This window comes from Syngnathus typhle, linkage group LG1, assembly GCF_033458585.1.
Source record: "Syngnathus typhle isolate RoL2023-S1 ecotype Sweden linkage group LG1, RoL_Styp_1.0, whole genome shotgun sequence".
In the NCBI taxonomy this organism is placed as follows: Eukaryota; Metazoa; Chordata; class Actinopteri; order Syngnathiformes; family Syngnathidae; genus Syngnathus; species Syngnathus typhle.
Window position 1 is genome coordinate 29,553,504 of NC_083738.1, and position 24,155 is coordinate 29,577,658.

Below are 24,155 nucleotides of genomic sequence, written 5' to 3' on the forward strand. Positions count from 1 at the left end.
CCAAGGCCGCATTTGGTCATTGAGCTCTTAACATTTTTGTTTTTTTGTTTAGTGTGCCGATTTGCAAGCAAAATATACAAGCCCATTCATAGTGCTGGGAAATAGCATTATAATGCGACCCAAAAGAAGAGTAATTGTTGAAGGCGGGGTGCCTGTGTAAAAATTAATTATCTGCAGGGTGTTTTGCTTCATGTGTAAACAATACATCTGAGCAGGTTCACTCGCACTAGTGCAAGGCCATTAAGATGCTGATGTGGCTATGCAGCAGTCGTTAGCTTTAATGACTCCGCTGATGAATTAGCACTTAAAGTGGAGTTTGTCCTCCTCCTACCTGCACGCTCTAAATAAAAGACGGCCATCGTAAATTGAATCCGCAATTTTAAAGATTGGCTGGAATTTAATAGTGCTAACATTCGCATACGCTATCTGTTATCTGTTAAGAAAGCTAGCGTCTTATTGATTAAGTTCAGTCATGGTCAGGTAAGTGAAAGGACACTATTTCCTTAAATAGTTTCTTCCCCTTAAATTGGAGGGTCTTCTACTTAAGACAAATAAACACCTAACTCAAATCGATGCCTCGGGTAATTGTAGTCAATTGGGCTATGTCGGTCCGTGAATAGCTAAGGAAAAAAAGACATACTAATTGACTACTCCATCATGTTTACAATTGCCCGTATTAACTTTAAACTGTAATCATACCACAGAATCACAAAGCACTCATTCCAAACTCCTCTTATAACAGTATCTTTAAAATTATATTGCACATACTGCAAATTGGTCGCCAGCCACTCGCAGTATATGATTTGAAACTTTTATTTGACTAATTGTTCAGTCCTTGGGATGTTTCTGACATCACTTGTTTGTATTGCGACCAGACTGACCTTGGCTTTTTTATAATCCTCTCTCCGAATACAAAAGGTGTTCGGGTGCATTACTGTGAGGCGGTAGGAAGTATGAAAAAGCCAGACAAGATCACACTGCATCTGTTATATGTTTCTCTCAGCATCCAGTCTGAATTTTGAATAGTCTGTTCTCATCGGGAGAGTTCAGGGCTCCACATCATGCACTATACTTGAACAGTTGCTGTATTTGCAATGTCACCCCATCTTCGCTCTTATTTGCTGTCCGTCGTCATCCTGAGTCCCAGCCGGTGTTATTTACGCCGCCGCTGCGGATCCAATCTTGCTTGGAGTGGTGAGCTGCAAAAGACTTTCACTGTTGAGTGTCAACGACGGTGCAGAGTACATTTCCAGAAGGGATGCTCTTGTGTGAGGGAGCCTCAATGGGCATTTTAAACATCAAAAAGACAAACTTTTATGTGGATTTGACCTTTCAACCGTGCTTTAAGGCAGCAAAACAGTCCATTACTGTCTCCTCCCTTTGACACATTCTATTCCTCCTGCGAATTAGCTTGTCAAATGGAAAGCCTCCCATTTGTGTCTTGTTAGCTTTGAAAATTGTGCATTCAACTGTCCAACTGAGCTGGACATTTTGTTGCTAGAGCAGGGGTGGGCAAACTACGGCCCGCGGGCCACATCCGGCCCACGGGACCGTTTAATCCGGCCCGCCAACCCTGAACAAATTGTATTATTAAACTTTTTTTTTTTTGGTCATTTTGCCTGCAATGACTGCGTCTTCCCAGTAGATGGCGAAGCGCTCGCCTGCGCATTTACTACCGGAAGCCGTGTCAGAAAGCTCGGTGCACACTCACAAGTGCGTGTACGTACTCAGTAGTACGGACTTGGCGCACTCTCACTCTATTCGTATCAGTCCCGAATTTAGAGCGTGGGCTTTGACGACAGCATTCTTATAATTCGTGCGCTGAGCTTTCAGATGCAGTTTTGCGCTAAAGCCACCCACAAACCTTCCCCTGGAATCCTTCCATTAAAATGAGTGGCCCGAAAAAAAGAAGTGAGTGCCGAATGTTAAAAAAGAGTGGCCAATTTGGCTCGACGTACGCGACGTGACGTTCAGCCACATCAACATCAACCCGTCACAGATCAAGGTAAACGGACCAACACCTCGGATCTCGCCTAAGAATTGCCACAACAAATTTTACTGCAGACTATGACGCACTAGCAAAAAAGGGAGACCAACAACACTGTTCCCACTGAAAATGAACGGGAGGCTCTCAAGTTTATTGTAAAAAAATGCATTTTGAATATGATTTGTACACATAGCAGGGATTGAAACTAGCGACCATTCTCATTTTCAAACAATGCAGGATGCTCAAGGACATTGATGCACCACCTATTTGCGACTAATCTTAACCTGTAAAGTTCTTAAGGCTTACTTTAAGGAAGTGTTTCCCGTTTCCTCACCTCTGTTACCAGGTGTTTGCGAGTTAAAACTCTGCTCTGATTTTCAGATACCCCTCACCGTGTTGCTGTTTTGATTACTTTATTTGGATGTATGCTTTCACCGATTCTTCAAGATGATGTATTTGGTCAGAATGTTTGCCGTTTGATGTGATCTCATAAGATAAACATCTTTCATTAATCTGACCTGCAGGCACTGAAGTGATGGAGATTGTTATTCATAATAACAGTGTCGTATTTTACGAGAATCACTGATAGCAGTTTTTTAGTGAATTATTATTTTTTTAATGCTGTTAATAAATGCATTTGTTTTCAAAAAACTTGTTTGGAATATCCATGCTTTACTACCTACTAAAGGCCAAGATCTTTTATGCAATGACCTTTACAGGTCGCTTATATGACTTCACACAACGCCTACGTCCATCTGCTCCTGGTCCGGCCCTCCGGTCCAAATTTAGAACCCAGTTCGGCCCGCGAGTCAAAAAGTTTGCCCACCCCTGTGCTAGAGTTTACAAGTTCCCCACTATGATCCATTGTCACTTTTGTCAGAGCTCAACATGTTACACAAATGGAACTCTTGAAGTCTTCTTCTGTATCGAACGAATCTTGAGCCATTTACTGAAAAAAAACAAGATGCTGCCAAAGAACCGGCTAACTAGAAAAGTACACTAGTACCGTATTTTCCGGACTATACGTTTTTTTTTTTATCATAGTTTGTCCGGGGTACGACTTATACTTAGGAGCGATTTATGTATGCGATTATATAATTCCACGCGTTATTTTCATACTATACCGCATGACGTCGCTCTAGGCCAGGGGTGGGCAAACTTTTTGACTCGCGGGCCGAACTGGGTTCTAAATTTGGACCGGAGGGCCGGACCAGGAGCAGATGGACGTAGGCGTTGTGTGAAGTCATATAAGCGACCTGTAAAGGTCATTGCATAAAAGATCTTGGCCTTTAGTAGGTAGTAAAGCATGGATATTCCAAACAAGTTTTTTGAAAACAAATGCATTTATTAACAGCATTAAAAAAATAATAATTCACTAAAAAACTGCTATCAGTGATTCTCGTAAAATACGACACTGTTATTATGAATAACAATCTCCATCACTTCAGTGCCTGCAGGTCAGATTAATGAAAGATGTTTATCTTATGAGATCACATCAAACGGCAAACATTCTGACCAAATACATCATCTTGAAGAATCGGTGAAAGCATACATCCAAATAAAGTAATCAAAACAGCAACACGGTGAGGGGTATCTGAAAATCAGAGCAGAGTTTTAACTCGCAAACACCTGGTAACAGAGGTGAGGAAACGGGAAACACTTCCTTAAAGTAAGCCTTAAGAACTTTACAGGTTAAGATTAGTCGCAAATAGGTGGTGCATCAATGTCCTTGAGCATCCTGCATTGTTTGAAAATGAGAATGGTCGCTAGTTTCAATCCCTGCTATGTGTACAAATCATATTCAAAATGCATTTTTTTACAATAAACTTGAGAGCCTCCCGTTCATTTTCAGTGGGAACAGTGTTGTTGGTCTCCCTTTTTTGCTAGTGCGTCATAGTCTGCAGTAAAATTTGTTGTGGCAATTCTTAGGCGAGATCCGAGGTGTTGGTCCGTTTACCTTGATCTGTGACGGGTTGATGTTGATGTGGCTGAACGTCACGTCGCGTACGTCGAGCCAAATTGGCCACTCTTTTTTAACATTCGGCACTCACTTCTTTTTTTCGGGCCACTCATTTTAATGGAAGGATTCCAGGGGAAGGTTTGTGGGTGGCTTTAGCGCAAAACTGCATCTGAAAGCTCAGCGCACGAATTATCAAGTCAAGTCAAGTCAAGTCAAGTTTATTTGTATAGCCCTAAATCACAAGCAGTCTCAAAGGGCTTCACATAGACAGAAATTGACAATTATTCTCAAAGCATCCCCTGATCTTAAGCTCCCAAAAGGGCAAGGAAAAACTTAAAAACCCCTAGCAGGGGGAAAATGAGAAACCTTGAGAAGGGACCACAGATGGAAGGATCCCCCTTTCAGGATCACCAGGTTGAAATGGATGCAGAGAGGGCACAAATGATACAACATGAAAATCAATTAAATAAAAAGTGGATGTCCATGTCACAGCAGAGGGCTGCCGAAAGGAGCCCTCAATTGTCCTGGCAGTGCTCTTCGAGGAGGTTGAGCTGCAGTTCCCCTATCCTGAATTAGCCACGAGAATCCAGATAGCCGCTGTCAGCATGGGTACCACCTAACCACCTCCCCGGCCGGGGAGGGGGGAGGGAGGGGGTGGAGAGGGAGAGAAAACAAACTCCAGCCGAATCGGCCACTACAGGTTAGTTAAAGGCCATGTCATAGAAATGTGTCTTTAAACGTGTCTTAAATGTTTCTACTGAGGTAGCAGTCCTAATATCCATTGGTAGGGCATTCCAAAGCTCTGGAGCCCGAATAGAAAATGCTCTAGAGCCTGCAGACATTTTCTTAGCCCTCGGTGTCGCTAAAAGGGTAGCGTTTTGCGAACGAAGGTTACGAGACGGAACATAAGGAACAACTAGGTCGACGAGATATGAAGGCGCTAAGCCATGCAGCGATTTATAGGTTAATAGAAGAACCTTGAAGTCACATCTTAAATGGACCGGAAGCCAATGTAAGTTGGCTAGTATTGGGGTAATGTGATCAAATTTTCTTGTCCGAGAGAGCAGCCTTGCAGCGGCATTTTGTACTAACTGTAGACTTTTGATGCGGGACTTAGGAAGACCCGAAAATAGTACATTACAGTAGTCCAGGCGCGACGTGACGAACGCATGTATAATAGTTTCCGCATCACCGGTCGAAAGGATCGGACGAATCTTTGCAATATTACGAAGGTGAAAAAACGCAATTCTGGTTATATTCTTAATGTGCTTTTGAAAGGAGAGAGTTTGGTCAAATATTACCCCGAGATTAGTTACAGTATCGCTTTGAGTGATAGTACGGTTATCTATAGTTATAGCGGTTTCCTTGAATAAGTGTTGATAACGAGCTGGACCAATTATCAACATCTCAGTTTTATCTGGGTTAAGACGATTATAAGAATGCTGTCGTCAAAGCCCACGCTCTAAATTCGGGACTGATACGAATAGAGTGAGAGTGCGCCAAGTCCGTACTACTGAGTACGTACACGCACTTGTGAGTGTGCACCGAGCTTTCTGACACGGCTTCCGGTAGTAAATGCGCAGGCGAGCGCTTCGCCATCTACTGGGAAGACGCAGTCATTGCAGGCAAAATGACCAAAAAAAAAAAAGTTTAATAATACAATTTGTTCAGGGTTGGCGGGCCGGATTAAACGGTCCCGTGGGCCGGATGTGGCCCGCGGGCCGTAGTTTGCCCACCCCTGCTCTAGGCCTATGTTGATAATTTCAACACTTCAGTCTGACGTAAGCTATGTAGAAAGGAAAATGTCGTAAGGTAAGTATGAAATGAGTTTTGGGATAAGTTTGGAACTTGTGATGCATTTAAACTACTGTATTAATAAAGAAAGTGTTGTGCTCGTGTTGATTATTGGGTTTTTTTCCTATTTGTGGCAGGTTCGATGCCTATCCTGCATGAATTGCAAATCTATTTCTCAAAAACCTTCAACTTGTTAGCATAGCAAGGAATGTGTTCAATTAGGCATCTAAAATCAACATTTTCCTGCCATAAAATGTCTGGGCAACCTTATTGTGGACTGCATCCATGGTCCCTGTAGACAATGTGTGATACCAATAAATCAGCCTCTTGCCGTTTAGCTGGCTTGATGCTAATGAGCTATTAGTGCAAATGGTTTTAATGATTTTTAGCCTTACCGTATTGAGCAAATTGAAGGCTGAAGCCTAACCGTCAAGTATTCACGTAAATTAAGAAAGTGCATTTTCCAAAATCTCTCCCGATTGAGGACACAATGAATTTATTGATTTCACAAGGCAATAAATACAGAGGCCCCCGTGGAATTTCTGTGTAATCCCTGTGTTATTTCTTCTTATTTGATTCGTGAATTGTCGTTTAAACAGATTCCCAAACATTCACTCAGTTGAGCTCTCTGGAAAGTTAGGGGGAAAAAAATGTGCACACCAGCTTTGCCATCCACAGGAAGTTTCCCGGACAGGTCTATAATAACCGAACACAAATCCTCAAGGATCCATGCCTGAAATCCAGCAGGAAATGTAGTGTGAAGCAGCCATTTCTCAAGCTCACTCTTGGACAAACTTCGACTCGAGAATTTAACCAAGTAATCATTGATTTGATGTCTCTAAGACACTAAATTGCAAAGCTTTTTCCCCTACGCCCTCAATCATTCTATCAATAGGCTGACTGACATTCAGCCTTGTGTCAAAAACGACAAAAACACTTTTAACGCCGTGTTGATTTTTCTTTTTCTTAAAACTCTAATCAAGTCTTTGAGTCTATCATGTTTTGGGTGGGAGGGAAACAGATGGTTTTCATTAAAAGTGTCAAAGCAAGTGTTCATTGCAAGGGTATTATCCAGCTACCCTGGCACATTTTGTTTCCGTAAATGTCTGTTTTAAACGATGGAGCGGTCTCGACAACTTCACTTGATTTTTTGGTTGGTGTTTTTTTCGGGAGGAATGATTTCGCCTTTGAGCAGTTGCGAGAAGCGATTCTGCAGCAGCAGACAAGCAATTAGTCCACAAAGACCAGACCATTAGACTGAGTGAGGCAACCCTTCAAAGAGACGAGGGCATAAATCCTTCCGGCATGCCGGCACACACACATCTTGACTAGACGGCACTTTGTTAGTTTGTGAAGCAGGTTGCGGGGAAGCGCTCAATTTGAGTCTCCCAGATGAAGCGCCACAATTGTCCTTCCCGCAGACAAGCAGCGCCTGGGTAATCTTGCGGTTGTCTCATCTTGACATTCAGAGGCCGCCGCCACCGCCTGGACTGCTGGGAATTTTCAGTCAAAGCCCGACAAGACATTTGCATGTGAATGATCCGACTCTGCCTCATAAAACTTCTCACCTGATGGAAATGAAGTAGGTGATTAAAACCAGTCTATTATCTCTCATTTGGTTATTATTTTAATAAACAGTTATGTTAAAACTTGTCTGGTGTTTTATTACTTGTTTTTATATTCGCCAATTAAAACATAAAAATCCAACATTTGGTTAACTGCTTTATATGACGTGTAGGTACACCTCATGGACACTTCAATAGGTACACTACACGAGGTAAAATAAATAAATAAAGGGTTAATTGCACAATAAAAGCAGGTTCAAGCATTTTCTCGCACCTGGGATCAAACCAAAATATTACCAAGCAAGAACCCATGTCACTAACCAGTCGGCTGTTTCAACATGAGAAGCTACGGTCGAATACACTGTTTTGTACTAGTGATGTGCATCACAGGCCAATAGGGAAAAAGCTTAAGTGAAAGTGAAAAGTGCCACGCGCGCCCTCACCCCCACTTCCTGATTGTCTGTTTGAGCTGTGATGTCACTTGGACACTCCATTAGGTACACCGCCATTTTTAAGTGTACCTAATAATAGGCCACTTTATTAGGGAAATATCATGGTCGAAAGTCACAGGTGTCAAGCACTAGTCCTCGGGGCAAGTGTGCAAACAGCAGACAGCCAGAAATAGCGCAAAAGTACAGGATGCTACGCAGAAGGGGGGAGAGAGTTCAGGATCCTAACAGCCTGGAGTATGAAGCTGTTGGTGAGTCTGGTGGTGCGGGAGCGCAGGCTCCTGTACCTCTTCCCAGACGGCAGAAGATTAAACAAAGAGTGAGCGGGGTGACTCACATCACTCGCAATCGTGGTCGCCTCGCGGGTGAGATGGGAGGTGTAAATGTCCTTCAGGGAGGGGAGTGAAGCACCAATAACCTTGTTCGTGAATGGGAAGTTACGTCATTTTCTTCTTCGTTTTGTTTTACGGCGAGGTGGCACCAGCTTCAATGCGCATTACCGACACCTACTGGTTGAAGTCGTATGAATTGAAAAAAGAACGAATCACTTTAGGAAGTGATTTGTTCACTCTCGTTCACCGAAATAAATTTGTTCTTTTGGACGAGTCGTTCACTCACGAGCCAACACTATGGAGAACCTTTTTTCGTAGCCTCCGTAAGATCGCTTTTCAAAGCCGTTTTGTTCATCTAAAGAAACACGACGTTACGGACAGATGACAAAAACCAAGATATTATATACTCCAGCTTAACTACGGAAATTAATTAATATAGCCACAGTGTTTGAACACTTAAACAGCGACATAAAGACAGAGAGCAGTTCAGTCTAACTGCATAGCCTGTCAACATAGGCAGCCGTGTGATTACGCAATCCTCAGAGGAGGCTAGACAGGATGTGGTCTTCGGTTTTTATCTATAAAGATTCAGCGATTTTGGTTCAAAATGATACAAAATTATTGAAATTAAAAGGAAAATGACTTTATTATAAAAACAATTGAATTTGTTTCCCCCTTTTTCATGATGGCAGGGGAGGCGTAGCAGTAGCAGTAATTGTTATTGTACAGTGATTGTACATTGGGAAGTGAAGACCTGCAGTAAGCTTGTAGTTACGTTTAACTGAAAGAATGATGAAAGACTACGAGAGGCGAAATACGATGAGATCGATTTCTGCCCTTTACATTGCACGATAACTCTCAGCTTTTCTTTCCATTTCATTTCCTCCATCTGCTCAACCTTTCAACTTTGGGGGCAGCGGTAGGCCATTCATGGGCCAGTTGTAACTTTAATTTCCCATGTCATCTGAAAACAGACTTTTGATACATTCCGTTAATCGAGCTGCTCACCAGGAAGCCTATCTCTGGAAACTTTAGAAAAGTTCACTTTCCACCTCATTTCTAGCTATGGAAGAAAGGGGAAGGTGCCCTCAACCCTGCGGCTCTTTCTTTTGTCTCTTTCGCAATTGGAGAAAAAGAGTATTTGGCAGATATATTTCTCTTTAGCAGTCCGGGTTGAGCTTAGACAGGAAAAAAAGAAGAACAATAAGAAAAAGCAGGCTGACGATTCTATTCAAGCAGAACGTGCGAGTGAGATGTAAGACCCTTTGTCTGAAGCGAGTCTACGGGAAGTCGTTTCCTCTGTTCTGCCTGCCTGATAAATGTTGTATGGAGTGTTGAAGTAATAGCTGCATCAGCGCGATGGGCAGAGATGGGCAGGCGGAAATAATTTGGGCTGCTCGGAAAAATGCACGTACAGAGAGGGACCGCTAAAATTGCAATGGAAAGTACTTGTTTGAAATGATGCCTCTTTCATGTTCAGGCGCTACCACCGCTTTGTTACGAAGGAGCTTTAGTCCGCTTCAATCATGAGTTGATCGGAGTCCATTTTTCTGTTATGGCCTGCCAAAGTAGGAAACATGGATACGTTTAAAGAATACTTTGAGCCAGAAAAGGATTTATGTGTCTCTAAATGTATTTTGATGCTGATTTTAAAAACGTCTTTAATGTCTACTGAGCACATCAGGTTTTTGACATTTCTTTGTTCTTAGGTTAGTTCGTTAAGTTAGTTAGCACTGGAGTTTTCTTTAGTTTGTTCTTGGTTAGTTAGTGCTTTAGTATAGTTATCTTTAGTTTGTTCTCAGGTAATCCACTTTATCTCGACACCACATGATCCTTTGCGTGAAATGTTGGCGGCACGTCCAATATTGCTAAAACCAGCATTTTATTTCTATGTGAACTTTTGGTGCAACTCCACTTTGTACGACAGTTCCCGACTTTAACAATATGGGAACGCTCGTTTTTAGGAGAAAACATTTGAATCTCGCTTCCTGCTAATCTAGCGATCGAAAATAAAAAGTGTCCAGCAACATTATGTCCGACGACATAAACTGTCGCTTCAGACATGAGAAATCTAAAAAGCTCAATACCGGTAATACAGTAATAAATAATACAGTAAAACAGTTGGTCATGTTTTATTAAGAGGGTGGAAACTATCTTATTTAGCTTCAGGCAAATGGATCCGTTTGCAGCGACTTCCCACTGCATGCCAATCACATGACCACAGCTTCACGTCGCTTGGGAGAAACGTGTCTGTTTGCAACAGACTTTCCATTCGTAATGACAGACTGACGGCTAACCTCTGGTTATCTTATAAAAATTATTGTTATTATTATGCATATGCAATTAATAAAGCAAAATACCCTCCTATGAATGTTAAAACCTTGCAACTGCCTCTTTGGCTGAATGACATGTAAGCATGAAGGAATTGCCAATATCCGCCCAATGTCTCCCAACAGCGCGGCAGGCTTCATTTGCTTCCAAAGTGATGTGCTCTCAGAAAGGCTGGCGGGACTCATTGTAATCACGCCTAATGCAGAATACACTCAGTCTGTCTGCGAAGCGGCCAGCTCATTCAACGTGATTGCGCCAACCCTTTTAATCAAGCATTTGGAGGACAAAAAAGAGAGAGGAGAAAATAGTTTTGCTGATTACATTTAGTAAATGTCCTCTCGGCAGCAAAACTCTTATTTGTGGGGAAAATATTTCGTGTTATTAAAGAGCCGTGCTATTTAAATGTGAGGGGATTGTGGGATTTTCTGAAAGACGCTCATATCATTTCGACAGACAGGCCCAATTTGCGTGTTTTCAAATACTGAAGGACAAAGCATCTAATTCATATCATTATTGTTGTAACCTTTAAGGGAAGAAAAAACGTTTTTTTTTCTTCATTATATATACTTGGCTAAATAATCGGTTCTAAGACTTTTATTCCGTCAAACATCAAAATTGGCTTTTTGCTAAAAAAAACAACAAAATCTATATCGATCGAGCTCTAATCTCGACTACACCACACACCCAAAGAACAGTAATGTTTTTTCCCCCAGGTCTCGCATTGATACAATTGTTTTTTGTGTACCCCAACTTATGGATTCCTTGACATGACTTTGACAAATGCATCCAGCCGCACCAAAGCTGCTCATTTTGTATTCTCAGCAAAAGCAGACTTGACTTTGTCTTCCCTGGCGGGAATGCGTTACTCACGATCTTTAGAACATTGTACTGCCGTGGCAAAAGGCCAAACACAAAGAGTCGTAATAGCTTAGTGTACCGTAATTTTCGGACTATAAGTCGCACCGGAGTATAAATCGCACCAGCCATAAAATGCCCAAAAAAGTGAAAAGAAACATATATATGTATATAAGTCGCTCCTGAGTATAAGTCGCCCCCCCCCCCAAACTATGAAAAAAAATGCGATTTATAGTCCGAAAATTACGGTAGTTTTCTGCCCACGTTTGAATTCATAATGGCATGGAATGTTTACAGCTCACATTTATGTTGCCGTGCGAGTGTTTTCTAGACGTGGCGCTGCAAGCTCAGCATCCCTGTGTTGCAACAAAGATCCAAAAGCACACAGAGCGTCTGCCTTTGTTTGGTTGTTCAAACAAACTACTCTGGCAGGTGTTTTTCTTTTTAAAGGTTGCGTCTTGAACAATTTACATATTGAAGATGCAAAGTGAGTACTTTTAGGCTCCTTTGGCTTTCAGGTCACATTTGGGGAAAAAAATACGATGTAAAGTGGATCAAGAACAACCTTCCGAACCTTCTGGCTTGTTTTGTACAAAACAGCCTCAAAAATTGTTGTGGCAGGTTGGTCAAATCTTTGACAAATTTCTTTTTCAATTTTTGACCCAGCAGTTTCAGTAGTGTGTGAAATTAAACAACCAAGTATTTCTTTGCCTACAATTCAAAATGTCACTGGTAAGCCCACTGAATTTTGCCCAATAATGTCACTACTCAACAAATGTACATAGCGTAATCCGCATTTGCACCCATGACTTGGAAGCTAGGGTGTGTTGAACATCTCAATTTTTCTCTACAGTCTACAGATTGTTTGAGAACAAGCAGCTTCACCTCTGGCCATTCATATGAAACAGCAACTTAGAAAAAAGGTGGGTAAATACTGCCGTTTTCAGGCGGTAGAAAAAATTCACACTCAGGGAATTGAAATGCTCTAATTATAATTATTGTTCATTCGTTTGTTGTCTACTGCCTGGTGAGTCGAGATGCTTCATTGCTGTACATTGTGCGTGGCCATTAACTAATCAGTGAGGCTTTCAAAAGTGCGCTATTAACATGACGCCTGGTGGCATTCGTTACGCACACAATTATGCTTCATTACCTCCTGTGAGCATGAAAAACGTGAGGTTAGATCCTGGAGTTGCGTATTCAAGTCTGGTGCAGATCATGGAATGTATTTTTACTTGTGCATCCAATCTGATTGTCGTCAGGTCAAGTTTGGTGGAGTCTCATCAAATCCAGACAGAGCACAGCGTAACCCCTTCAAGTATTGCCACCTACAGGACTGGAGTGCAACTGTACCTACAGTATACTCAGTTTACCTCATTAAATACTGCAAAAGTCATGTGACAGTAACATTACTGATTCTGGACTATTTTAACGGGCGTATAATATGGAAAATGTCATTACTTGTAATCAAATAAGTGTACAGAAATAACGTGTGCTTGTAATTCTCGACCCTTCTCCAATTGGTCAAAGCATGTCATATTAAGAGACCTGGGGACAGTTTAAAAGTGTGAAAAGTACATTCATGATACCTCTTTTTGAACCGTTTGCTTTCATTTATTGCATTATATTCATCTCACATACTATGTCCACGCCCACTCGCAATTACACACACACATCTACCCAAAACACACGCACAGCATATGTGCAAGGTATCATCCGCTGATAATGAGCACGCAGCTAGGTGGAAGGCGTCTCTCCTGCCCCGAGAAAAAGCTCCCAGGCGACGTCAGTGTCATGCGAGCATTCTATAGAGGAACCTGGCAAATCCAGGCCTGCTTCTTTTATTGTTTCGGGGTGACGCCAGTTTATGTGTGCTTGCTCCGTTGCATTGGAATTACCTTCTCATTCACCTCGTCCCTTTTCCTGTCGGTAATAACTATGTTTGTGCCGTATCCACCAACGCCATGCTTATATGGAGCTCTGTGAAAGGTAGCGTCTTTCCTCTTTTGACGGAGAAGAAGATCTTGTAGTCACACATCAGACAGCTCCGAGAATAAAACATCACAGTATCACAAACACACGCATACAAAATGGTTGCCTGGTGTGCAACGAGCCACGACTTTGTCTCTGATGAGGACGACATAACATGTCAAGACTCGTAACAAGCAAGTCAGGTCAGGCTGAATAGATGTCATTTGACAGGTTGGTTAGTTGGTGTGTGTGTATGTGTGCGTGTGTGTGTGATTTGTAAAATGTAATTTGAGATTACATTATTTCCATTCTTGTTTTGAAACAAAACGTTCTGAGGTCAAAGATTGCAGAGCAGCCAGTGCTGTACCCGTGCGGACGAGACATAGGCAAAAAGTCCAGATGTTCATTTTTTGCAACGACTAAACGGGAAGATGAAAATGTCAGCAAGACATCACTGCCGGCAAAATCCATTGTTCTTAAGATTTAGAATGTTTACCGAGCTGCCCACTGAAACACATTTTCACCATAATTATAGTTACATTTAGTTTTCTCTAATGTTTCAATTTATTTTTAAAAGCATTTTATTTGATGAACAAAAGTGGTTTTTATTTTAATGTTTCCCTTTGTTTCTCAGTCGCTATCTTAACTCACAATTTCAGCATGCTTGTAGACATATTGATTGTGGAAGCGGGTCCTCTAAATGGCTTTTTGTTGTGGACTTTGCGGTGTTAATTTGACAAATACTGAGCCGCTTTCTTCCTGGTGCTAATTGGTTCAGCGCATGCACTTGGTAAGAAAAACAAACTATTCGTTTTGATTAAACCCAAACACATTTTGCTCACTGGCCCAGGATGACAAATATCTTTATATGCAGAAGAGAACCTGTGTGTCGTGGGACGCCGTTAGTGCTGTGACTGGCACGTGGAACCACAACCCATCAGTTGCCTCAATCAGTCATCACGGAGGCGACACGATGAAGCGTCCCGGTGGCGGAGTTAACATCTCCTGATGGAGGCGAGACTGCGGGCCACCCATGTGACCTAGACAGGATAAAGCGCCGAGGAGAGATAATTAAGAAAGTGCCAGCACCTTCTTTCCATTTGTGCGGCTGTGTTATTAAGGGACATCCAGCTAAGGGGGGGGGGGGGGGGGAGATTCATGTAAATCACCAGTCTGTGTGGCTATATGGAGAATAGAAAATGGAGATAGGTGGGCAAGGGATGCATTCATTAGAACTTTGCAGGTACATTCAAGTCATCCTATTGGCTGCTAAGAGGGACAGAATTCCACCACCAATAATGGATATACGTCCCTAAGTGACCCCCACCCAACACGGTCTGCAGTTGACGATTGCAATGGCGACAATTAGGGTTAGGGCAGGGTTCGGCAACCCAAAATGGTCAAAGAGCCATATTGGCCTAAAATAATGCAACATCGACTGTCAATACATAAGTTGTATGCCTACGATTAAAACCATTTAAAGAAAAATCGTGGTGTCAATTTGATCATTTCTTCTTGCGGCCCATTAGAGTTGTCGTACCTGCATAGCAGCGCTGTCTGTTCGATATCGGTCACGTCACACGACTCATCCATCACAGGCAATTGAGAAAAAGCTGGAGCTGAATTGATGTCCTTGATTTGCTGATCGGTGATATTGTTTAAAAAACCAACAACAACAAAAAAGAAAACATTTTTCCACTTTCACGCATTTTTGCAAAAACTCCAGGGGCGTGCTAAATGTCTAAAAATATTACTGCCAGATGAACAGCAAGTCTCATTAGGAATCCCTCCAACATATGCAGACAATTTTGCTCGTAATTGCATTCTCTTGTTGTCATGGTCGCACATTACATCAAGAATCTTGGCTACCAGATTATTGCGTGTCTTGTTGCCATGATAAGGGGTAAGCGTTATATTGATCAACTTGTCTTCCATCGAGTGAGGAAGATTGCGGTCATGATTGAAAGGGCAGACATGACACATGGTTTCATTTGTTTAGATTTTATTGTTGGGTAAAAGGACAAGCGTTATTTATATATGTATAAATAGCAATCAGCCGTTGCACAAAAGGGACGCGCGCACACACACACAGAGGACATGAATACCATGGATGTGGAAAGCGGTGAAGTGGAGGACCATCACTTGCGTTTTAATCTGTACACTCGGAACAAACCAATTGAATCAGCCGCTCGGGGCGTAAAAGAAATTGTGTGGCAGAAAATGGGATAGTGACGCGTGACACACGATGAGACAGGGAAAACAGATTTCATATCGTATATACACGGCAAAAGTCCACTGTGGATTTTTCAGATGCAGTTGTCATTGGGATTGTTAATGCATAGAAAGGAGTCCATTGTCAGCATGGAAGCTTGTCTTCAACATTGTATATCATAAATAGCCAGTCTATCTCACTCTAATCTCTAATCTCACCAGGGTGCATCCTAGTCTAGTCTAAATTCCTTTCTGTCAAGGTTTAATCTTTCATATAGACAGGTGCTCATTTCCCTCTTTCTCAAGGAACAATCTTTGAAATGAAGTGATATTTTTGCCTTCTTAAAGCTGAAAGAAACATCACAGTCAACTTGATTTTCCTGCTTTGGACAGTAACAAACAAAAATGAAACACCAAATTAAAATTGACCACATGATGCTTATAGTTTAGTGAGCATCGGACTGTAATGAGACTCTTGGGCTGCACTTCAAAGCAGACAGCATCAGGCTGCGGATAGCCGCGCTCAGCATGAATGTGAAGGGGCAAGGAGAAAAATGACTGGTTAATTTTCCTTCAAGGCACGGGAGAGAAGTTCAGGGTAAATTACGAGACGTCTGGATCTGTATTGGATTTTTTTAAAAAGGTATCGCTTTGTTAAATAACACTTGGTCAACAGCAAATTTTAATCCCAGATGTGTCCCTTCGAGTGTTTTGACGCCGATTCAAAAAATGTCTTTAATATTTTCTTTATAGTTTTTATCTCTGATTGAATAAAAAAAAAAAAAAAAAGTTGACCAGTGTAATTATTTTATTGACTCTGATTACTTTTGGCTCGATCGTAATATGGAGCTCGGCATGTTTAATTAGCATTTTCAAATCTGTTGCTCTCCCACAAAATTCAGTACAGCAATATGGGAACCCAATTAAGTCTCCCCGACCCACACCAAGACGTTGCCTTTGACCACATCGGTGATCTCGCAGTTGAGCTTGTTGAGCCGCCCATCCAGGATGAAGAGGGACTCCCTTGAAGGAGTCATGAGGTACTGGCCGAAAGTCCCGCCGCCCACCACCGCCCGGTTGCTGGCGCTCCAAGGCCATTCGTACGGTTTGATGGCCTCTTTCAGGCTCTTGATCATCTTGACCTTGCCGCTGTGCAGCTCCACAAACAGTACGTCGGTCTGGCGGCCGGAGCTGCCGAACACGTTGTACTGGTGGGCCTCGGTGAAGGAGCGCTGGAAGGCCAGGTCGGAGAGGTGCAGGTTGGTGTGGATGTCAAAGGGCTCCCCGACCTCGCCTCGCTCTGACACCGTCTGTAACCGCATTAGGCCGTGGCCATCGTCCACGGTGACGAGGTAACGGCCGTCTGGGGACGTGTGGGGCGTTCCGGTGACGTCACGATTCTGGCCCACCACGCCGTCCGTCACACTGTCCAAGATGACCTGAGGCTGCGTGGCGCCCGTGGAGTCGGGGCGGCAATCGATAAAGTAGTAGCCGCCCAGGTGGGTGTAAGCCGCCGACTTGGGGATGCAGTTAAAGTCCCGCAGGCTGATGTTCCTCACATAAGCCATCGTGTCCAAGTCGATCTTGTGCAGGACAGGCTCGTTTCGGTGAAAGATGAGGCCAAATCTGTTGGCAATTTCAGGAGAGACAACACAAAAGATTGAATCAATAGATAATCATGACATTTCTGTGCTTGAACCAGTAATTTTCCACGGCTGGACCAGTCGCCGCTTTGTTTTAGACTGAAAAGTCATCAACTCTTTGGATGGAGCGCAACCATATTTTGTACAGAGAGACAACTACACACTTGGGTCAAATACTGGACCGTTCATGCAGCTATTCATTTCATACCGCTTGTTGTGTCAAGGGTCTGCTTCAGACTACTATCCAAGGTAGTGTCGGCCAGTTTAGCACAGGGCAGATTGTGAATTGTTTACCTGTCGCTCAAAGGTCAAATATGCACCCAACACTTTGGATTGGATGAAAGGCGCACCACACCCAAGATGGATTTGAGTGAGAGAGATAACGTGTGACGTTTTGCTACGTCTGAACATTCTGCGCACGTATTTACGATGCCCCCAGGCTTAATTCTAATTACCTAGGGGTAACCGACATCAACATTCACCAGCGAATATACAGAAATGCATAATCCAATCCAGAGCAATAATGCTACAGGCTGAAGTAGAGATGATAATGCTTCGGTTTCTTTTTTTTCCCCTACATTTACATTTATTCAAGCAAACAGTCTGGTGCTAAGGAACATTAGTTATTGTCCCTGCAATGCGACACTGCTGCATCTGCTTATTTGGACCTGGTCCACAAAGTTTCTTATGTTGGTAAGCAGTTCTCCACCGGTGTTTAAAAGTCATCAACATACCAAAGACAGAATGGCACAAATTATCTCCATAAAGATCTATTTGTCTTACAAAGTTAATGACATGACTGATGCTAAAGGCGAACGTGACTCTGGATAAGTACACAAGGCACATTTTGGGTGTTTCACCGTTTACTGTCTTTGTGGTTATTTCATTGTCTCATTATATGTAAAGCGCGTTGTTACATCCCCAGCTGTTGTGAAATGCGCTATATAAATAAAGTTGTATTGTATGGCATGGCATGGTATGGTATGGTATCGTATTCCATTCCATTTCTTAATGGGCAAATCCCATCTTTGAATTTATTTAAGAATATCTAATACAGACGAGCTCAGCGTGTTTTGATCTTCTCTTCATCAGTTCCCGGAATTTTCTGGATGCCAATAAAGCCACTGAATTACATGAAGAAGAAAAAGTTACACCCTGACTGATGAAAACTAGACAGACAAAAAACCGATTGTCTGATGTTTTCTTAAAGGTTCAGTCTCTAGTCTAGCCCCTGAGCGTCTTCATATTGAGCCCACCTCCATTGTCCCAAGAAGACATTGGCACAGAATGAAAGAACGGAACATCACACTCAGACGGTAGGCAAAGGTATGCACTAGGGATGCACCGAAAATTCGGCCACCGAAAATTTTCGGCCGAAAATGACCCAAAAGTGCATTTTCGGTTTTTGGCCGAAAGACCTAAATCACCGAAACAACACGGCCGAAACTTGTGATGACGTGAGCAAACAGCGCAGCCAGCACGCGGGAAAACGGGATAAGTCTGCGGTGTGGACTGATTTCACTATCTCAGAGAAAGACCCACGGATAGCGATTTGCAAAACATGCAATGCTGAAAGGGGTGCATCTGCAAAAAGTTTCTCCATGTCGGGTTTAATTCATCACCTGAAATCCAAACATCCCGATCGCCATTCTGAATATGAGAAGAAGGCGACACAGAAAAGGAAACTGACACCGAGCACGCCCACTCCGTCTGTGGGGGACGTTTTTGAAAAGGCAAGAAAGTTCTCTGTGTTTTTATAAGAGAACATATTTAATTTTACAGTCAGTTATAAGCCTGTAAATTATTATTTAATGTACACATGAGTTGGGTCAAGTTAAACATTTTATTTTATTTTTGAATTTTAATTTATATTGTGCATTGTTGTCAGTGCTAAATAAATATTTTCATACTTTCGTAACTGGTTTATTGCAATGCCTTGATTTTAGTGAGGTTAGTACACATGTAGCCATAAATGCTGTGGTTCTAATAACTGACATTTCTTTCGGTGTTTCGGTTTTCGGTTTTCGGCCTTGGTTTCCTCATTTTTGGTTTTCGGTTTCGGCCAAGAATTTTTATTTCGGTGCATCCCTAGTATGCACGCTTTTGACCGTCTGACGGCCGTCTCAATCTCGACATCGTTCGTCATCTTTTTATGGTGTTTGAACATTTAGCAGGTGGTGGGCACACACCGAGTGCATATTATCAGGCTCTCTGTCAAGGCGTCGCCAGGCAGCCGCTAGAACCTTTTATTTGTACAGATGGATAAGGGACATATTTATTAGGCTGTAAACAATCTTTTACATACACCGAATGCTGGTCAAATTCTGAATTTCAATAACGTTTAGGGTTTGCCCTCTTGGGTTTTGCATAAAACTAAATACAAGTGAACTGAAGCAACTGGGTGGGGGCGGGATTATGCAAATGAGTTGGTGCTGTGTCAGGATCTGACGGAATTTGGAATGGTTTGCTTTGACACATTTTAAAAAATAAGAAGCTCAAAAGGGTTAGTCAGTTTAATTTCACGTTTAGTTTTCTATTTTATTTTTTGTGGTGGTCTGTTTGTCTTAAGTCCATTTTACACTGTATACACAGATATCAGGCTCGCGATCTGAGAATATCGGATTCATTTACATTAGTGTAAATCCATCTTTTGTCTTCTGCCATAAGACACTTCTCGTACCTCTAAACTAAAACCTGTAGCATTTCATGGATTTTTGTCTGGTATTCAGGCCTGAGTCATATTGATTTTGAATAAAAGTGTCATCAAATGGTTGACGCACTCACATTGCAAATCGATCAGTGTTTCTGTTGGGAGCTCGAGCAATCCGCAACGATGGTCTTCAAATTCTTCTTCACATCACAAAGAGCGAACCCTATTGATTTTCTATAAATACACCATGCGTATTGACCACTTTTTCTTTTGTTCCAATTCAGTCATAAAACCAGCATGTTTCCTTCAGCCACAATGGCAGATGGAGCTTGATGTTTCCTAACACTGTTTTTGATTCATGGAAGCAAGTCATGAATTTAATTTTGCCACCACCGTGTTCATCACAAGATAATTTTGAATGCTTCGATTTGCGAACACCCCCAGGTAGAGACGGGAATTCTCCATAAGAAACGGTTTCCACATTACCAATGCGTTGGAATCGTTTGCTATTTTGCTAACAATTAAAAAAATACAGCCATGTGCAATTTTTGGAATGTTGATATTTCAACAAAGGGAGCAACATCAGGCTCAATTTAATGAGGTCCAATACAAAAATAAAAAATTCTGCCAAATGAAAAGTTCATCCAATGCCAACACATTTTAAACATTATTATGTCAAAACCAAAAGGTAAGCAGAGGTGCACTAAGTGTTTTTATTCTTTTTTTTGGGGGGTCACGCAGATTAGCGTTAGCTTCTGACAAGCGTCTCATGCTCGGGGACTTTGGAGTCACTGACACCTGTGAGAGGTTTTCAATTTTCCAAAAAAGTGTAACATCCTTTTATGTATATGTGACCGATCTTGTTCATCTCCTCTCGACACCAGTCAAGTCCATACAAAGTATTTGTATAAGTAATAAGAGCTACAGTCAACTTGGTTATCTAGGAGTGGGGCATTAATTGATTTTAGTCATTATTTGTGTCGTATTTGTCAGGGTGATTTGTTGCTTTACCCCCATGAATAGCGAGGGGGGAGCATTATATCAAGACGTACACACACAAGATTTAAAATAAGCCTGTCTGTACTCTCGACGCTGGATGCCTGGCAACGTAATTACACCACCTACCCGCTCTTGGCTTGACGGACAGGCGGGTAAAAGCAGGCCCGTTCGAGACGACAGCAAACAAACCACCTAAGCATTCCCAAGGGCCAACTTGAAAGCCCAACGTGTGCTTACGCACCTTAGGCTGTCTACCATCAGGCTGGTGGAGGGGATGAAGAAGCCGTCCACTCTGTCGAAGCGTCCACCCACCGGCTGCATGTGGACCGTGTGGTGGGACACCTTCATGCTCGCCTCACCGATCACCTGCAAGAATATTTGTGTTTTGTATGTGTGTGTATTAGGGATGTCTAAAATAACACATTGATGTCCAAATCTCTGAAAAAATACCTTTGCATTTGCATAAGTGACATCAGATTTTTGAATGAAAATGCACATCACAAGGGTCCTAATCCACCCAATGCCTGTTCCAAGTATGTCTTATTGACATTGTTTCTCTCATCCATGGGAACAAAGCCAAAAAGGAAAGTCTGAGATTTTTCTTTCCTTTACCTGCAGAGTAGGGAAGCTCTTCTGCCTGTCCCCCCAGCTGAGGATCCACACCTGGTCACGGGACTTGTCGTAGTGCAACTTGACAGGATATGGGTCAGTGCTGACTGTCTGCATCACACACACACGTACACACAATATCAGCCTTTCTGCAATCCCAATGGATTTACCTGAGTTATATAGTTACGTTGGTATTGAGACTTGGGTTAAGAATTGTATGCATAGCCTGCCACTGGAACATACCACCATCTGGGACTTTTTACTTTTCATTGATTCCCATTCTGGGTGCTGTTACATTGTTGGAGTCATCATTTTAGTAGAAATAAACTACAGTGTGTGTGTGTGCTCATGGAGGCAATGGGGGAGGTTCAGGTGCTTTAAGTAACAGCTGCTAATATAACGCAGTGGAGCTCAACCTCTGGGCGGCCTGAATAAATGAGCTGCTGACAGTTTTCGGGGGAGCTCAGCCTGCTTAGCAGCGGTGGCTCTTTTCCCCCCAAGAGGCTGGCGAGGCGTAAACGGCCGTCTGCAGGGGGTTGCAAAACACACCCAGAAAAAAATACTGACACACATGACTGCACTCACGGCCATTTAGTTTAAAACAACAAGCACGTTGGATGTTGGTGTGGGAGCCATGACAAATACAACACATTTAATAACAAGTGTACCGTAATTTTCGGACTATAAGTCGCGTTTTTTTCCATAGTTTGGGTGGGGGGGCGACTTATACTCAGGAGCGACTTATATACATATATAAGTTTTTTTTTCACTTTTTTGGGCATTTTATGGCTGGTGCGACTTATACTCCGTTGCGATTTATAGTCCGAAAATTACGGTAATGGCCTCCGTGTGGAACTGAGATGGGTCGCAATGAGATTTTGATGCAAAAGAAAAAAAAGAAAAGTTTTTAATCTTTCAATGTTTACTGCACTGAGGTTTTGGATGTGATGTCGTACATGACAGCTATACTTATCGATTCCGTAGCGTTTCGTTCAAACTCCGAATTGTACTGTATGTCATATTAGAACATAACATAGCTGATCAAATGTTATAATGTCTTCATGTATATTTCCTAAAATATAACATGTAAAACATCATCTATTGTACAATGATACATAAATAAAAATAATTATAGAAATAAAGCATGATTTAAAAAGGGACAACTTGTTTTGAAAATGATGAAGTTTTACAATGTAAAAAACAAGAAAACACATTTAATTGTAAAATAAAACTAGTAACTAATAGAACAATAAAATATTCTGAAACATACACAATTTAAAAAATATTAAATTAACAATATTTAAAAATATTTAAATACAAACGGAGTGCCTTGCACGCTACATAATTACATACATACATTTTTAATGGAGCAAGAAATATAGATTGGCAATCTCTCTCATAAAAATAATGAAAAACGTGTTACATTTTCCAGTGTACATGTAGAGTTAGTATTCCAGCTGTACTGCTTATTGCTTTAATAACTGAATGCATTTTGTGTGCTATTAATCATTGCAAGCATTGGCTTACCCAAACCTCCTTGGTTAGCATTTCTTCTAAATGATGCGTTGGCTTATCAAATTTGACTGCATACCAACTGTTTACTTAGGGACATTAATTCATGTTAATTGAGTGTTAACAGGTAAATTGAGTTACCTGGACAGCCTTCTGCGACTGGACGTCCACAATGAGCAAGCGATCTAACGTGGGCTGTGCCGCGTAAATAAATTTGTCCTTGACGTTGACCGCCGCCGACCACACACACTTCTGCACTTCGTCGTCTTCTGAGGCAGGGCACACTTCCTCCTACGCACACACACGCACACAAACACACACACACACGCACGCACACACGTGCAAGACAGTTTGCAGTTATCTTATCAACAGTGTTGCTGTTCCTTTCCCGCCTACTGACAAATGAGTTTTTTTTTTTCTTTCTAACGCATAATCCACACAACAAAGCTTGCACGTTCCCACGGATGTGTAGCTTCCAGGCCCTGGCAGCTTTTTGCCTGGCTGGCTGACGTAGCTATCCCCTGCCCGACCGTCTGTTCCAGACTCTGCGGGGCGATTTAGAGCGGCTGCCGGCCAGGAAAGTTGAAATAAAAAGGCTCCGGCTCCGGGACGTTGGAATTAACGCTTCTCGTGTGTATTTATAACCACAAAGGCAGTGCGGTGACAGGTGCCTTCCCGCTGGCCAACTTGTCTCGGTTAATATACCGCTCTTGTCTTCTCTAGTAGTGCAGTAAATCTACACCGGCACTAATGTTGCGACATAAAACCAATAGCAGTAGCAGCTAGCACTAGAAACTACCGCAGTAATCTATAATCAGATGCACGGCGGCAGCCACGGATGTTCCAAGGCAAAGAGATGGATTCAGATACACAGCAAGAGTAAAAAAAAAAAAAAATGGATCCCCATTAGTCAATTGTTCAGAAGTTATTTATGCGAAGGGAACATGAATGGAAGATAGCTCCAAGCTAATATGGTTATCTTCACAGCTTCACTCAGAAGTGGACTTGAATGTAAGAGCGCAGTCACGGCAGATCAAAAATCTATCTAAATCTAGGTATTCTTCCTCTTCTTTTCCCAGCATTCTTGTTGATGCAGCTGAGGGCATGCACGAAGGCGGCTGCAATGTCTCGGCACATTGCATACTGTACTTTGTGTGGGGTTGTGTGTGGGCGACTTAAATATGTTTGTTTTTGTTCTGTGTGAAATTCCCTTGACAGTCAGAAGTAGTATATCTTTCTTGCGAATTCATTAGAATCCTTAATGCAGCATTACTGGTCTTAATTCGC

At 42.2% G+C, this 24,155-nt stretch overlaps 1 protein-coding gene and 1 long non-coding RNA gene across 5 annotated transcripts in view; one reads left to right on the plus strand and one right to left on the minus strand.

Moving 5' to 3' along the window:
• The window catches only part of LOC133157614 (uncharacterized), a 32,161-nt gene extending 19,288 nt beyond the window's left edge, over positions 1–12,873 (plus strand). For 2 of the 3 annotated variants that reach the window (XR_009715045.1, XR_009715046.1), the window contains 2 exons: positions 12,127–12,196; positions 12,536–12,873. This is a non-coding gene — a long non-coding RNA (uncharacterized LOC133157614). Of the gene's footprint in view, positions 1–7,210; positions 7,491–12,126; positions 12,197–12,535 lie in introns of those variants that run through there. The other variant, XR_009715047.1, reaches the window with a different exon arrangement.
• A 2,387-nt stretch (positions 12,874–15,260) lies between these two features.
• LOC133160678 (follistatin-related protein 5-like) overlaps positions 15,261–24,155 on the minus strand; it is a 67,397-nt gene continuing 58,502 nt past the window's right edge. For both annotated transcript variants that reach the window (XM_061288587.1, XM_061288579.1), the window contains 4 exons: positions 23,010–23,159; positions 21,360–21,467; positions 20,989–21,113; positions 15,261–17,081 (listed from right to left, as the gene is read on the minus strand). In XM_061288587.1, coding sequence (XP_061144571.1) covers positions 16,379–17,081; positions 20,989–21,113; positions 21,360–21,467; positions 23,010–23,159 — 1,086 coding nt within the window. In that variant the 3' untranslated portion in view covers positions 15,261–16,378. The remainder of the gene's footprint in view (positions 17,082–20,988; positions 21,114–21,359; positions 21,468–23,009; positions 23,160–24,155) is intronic.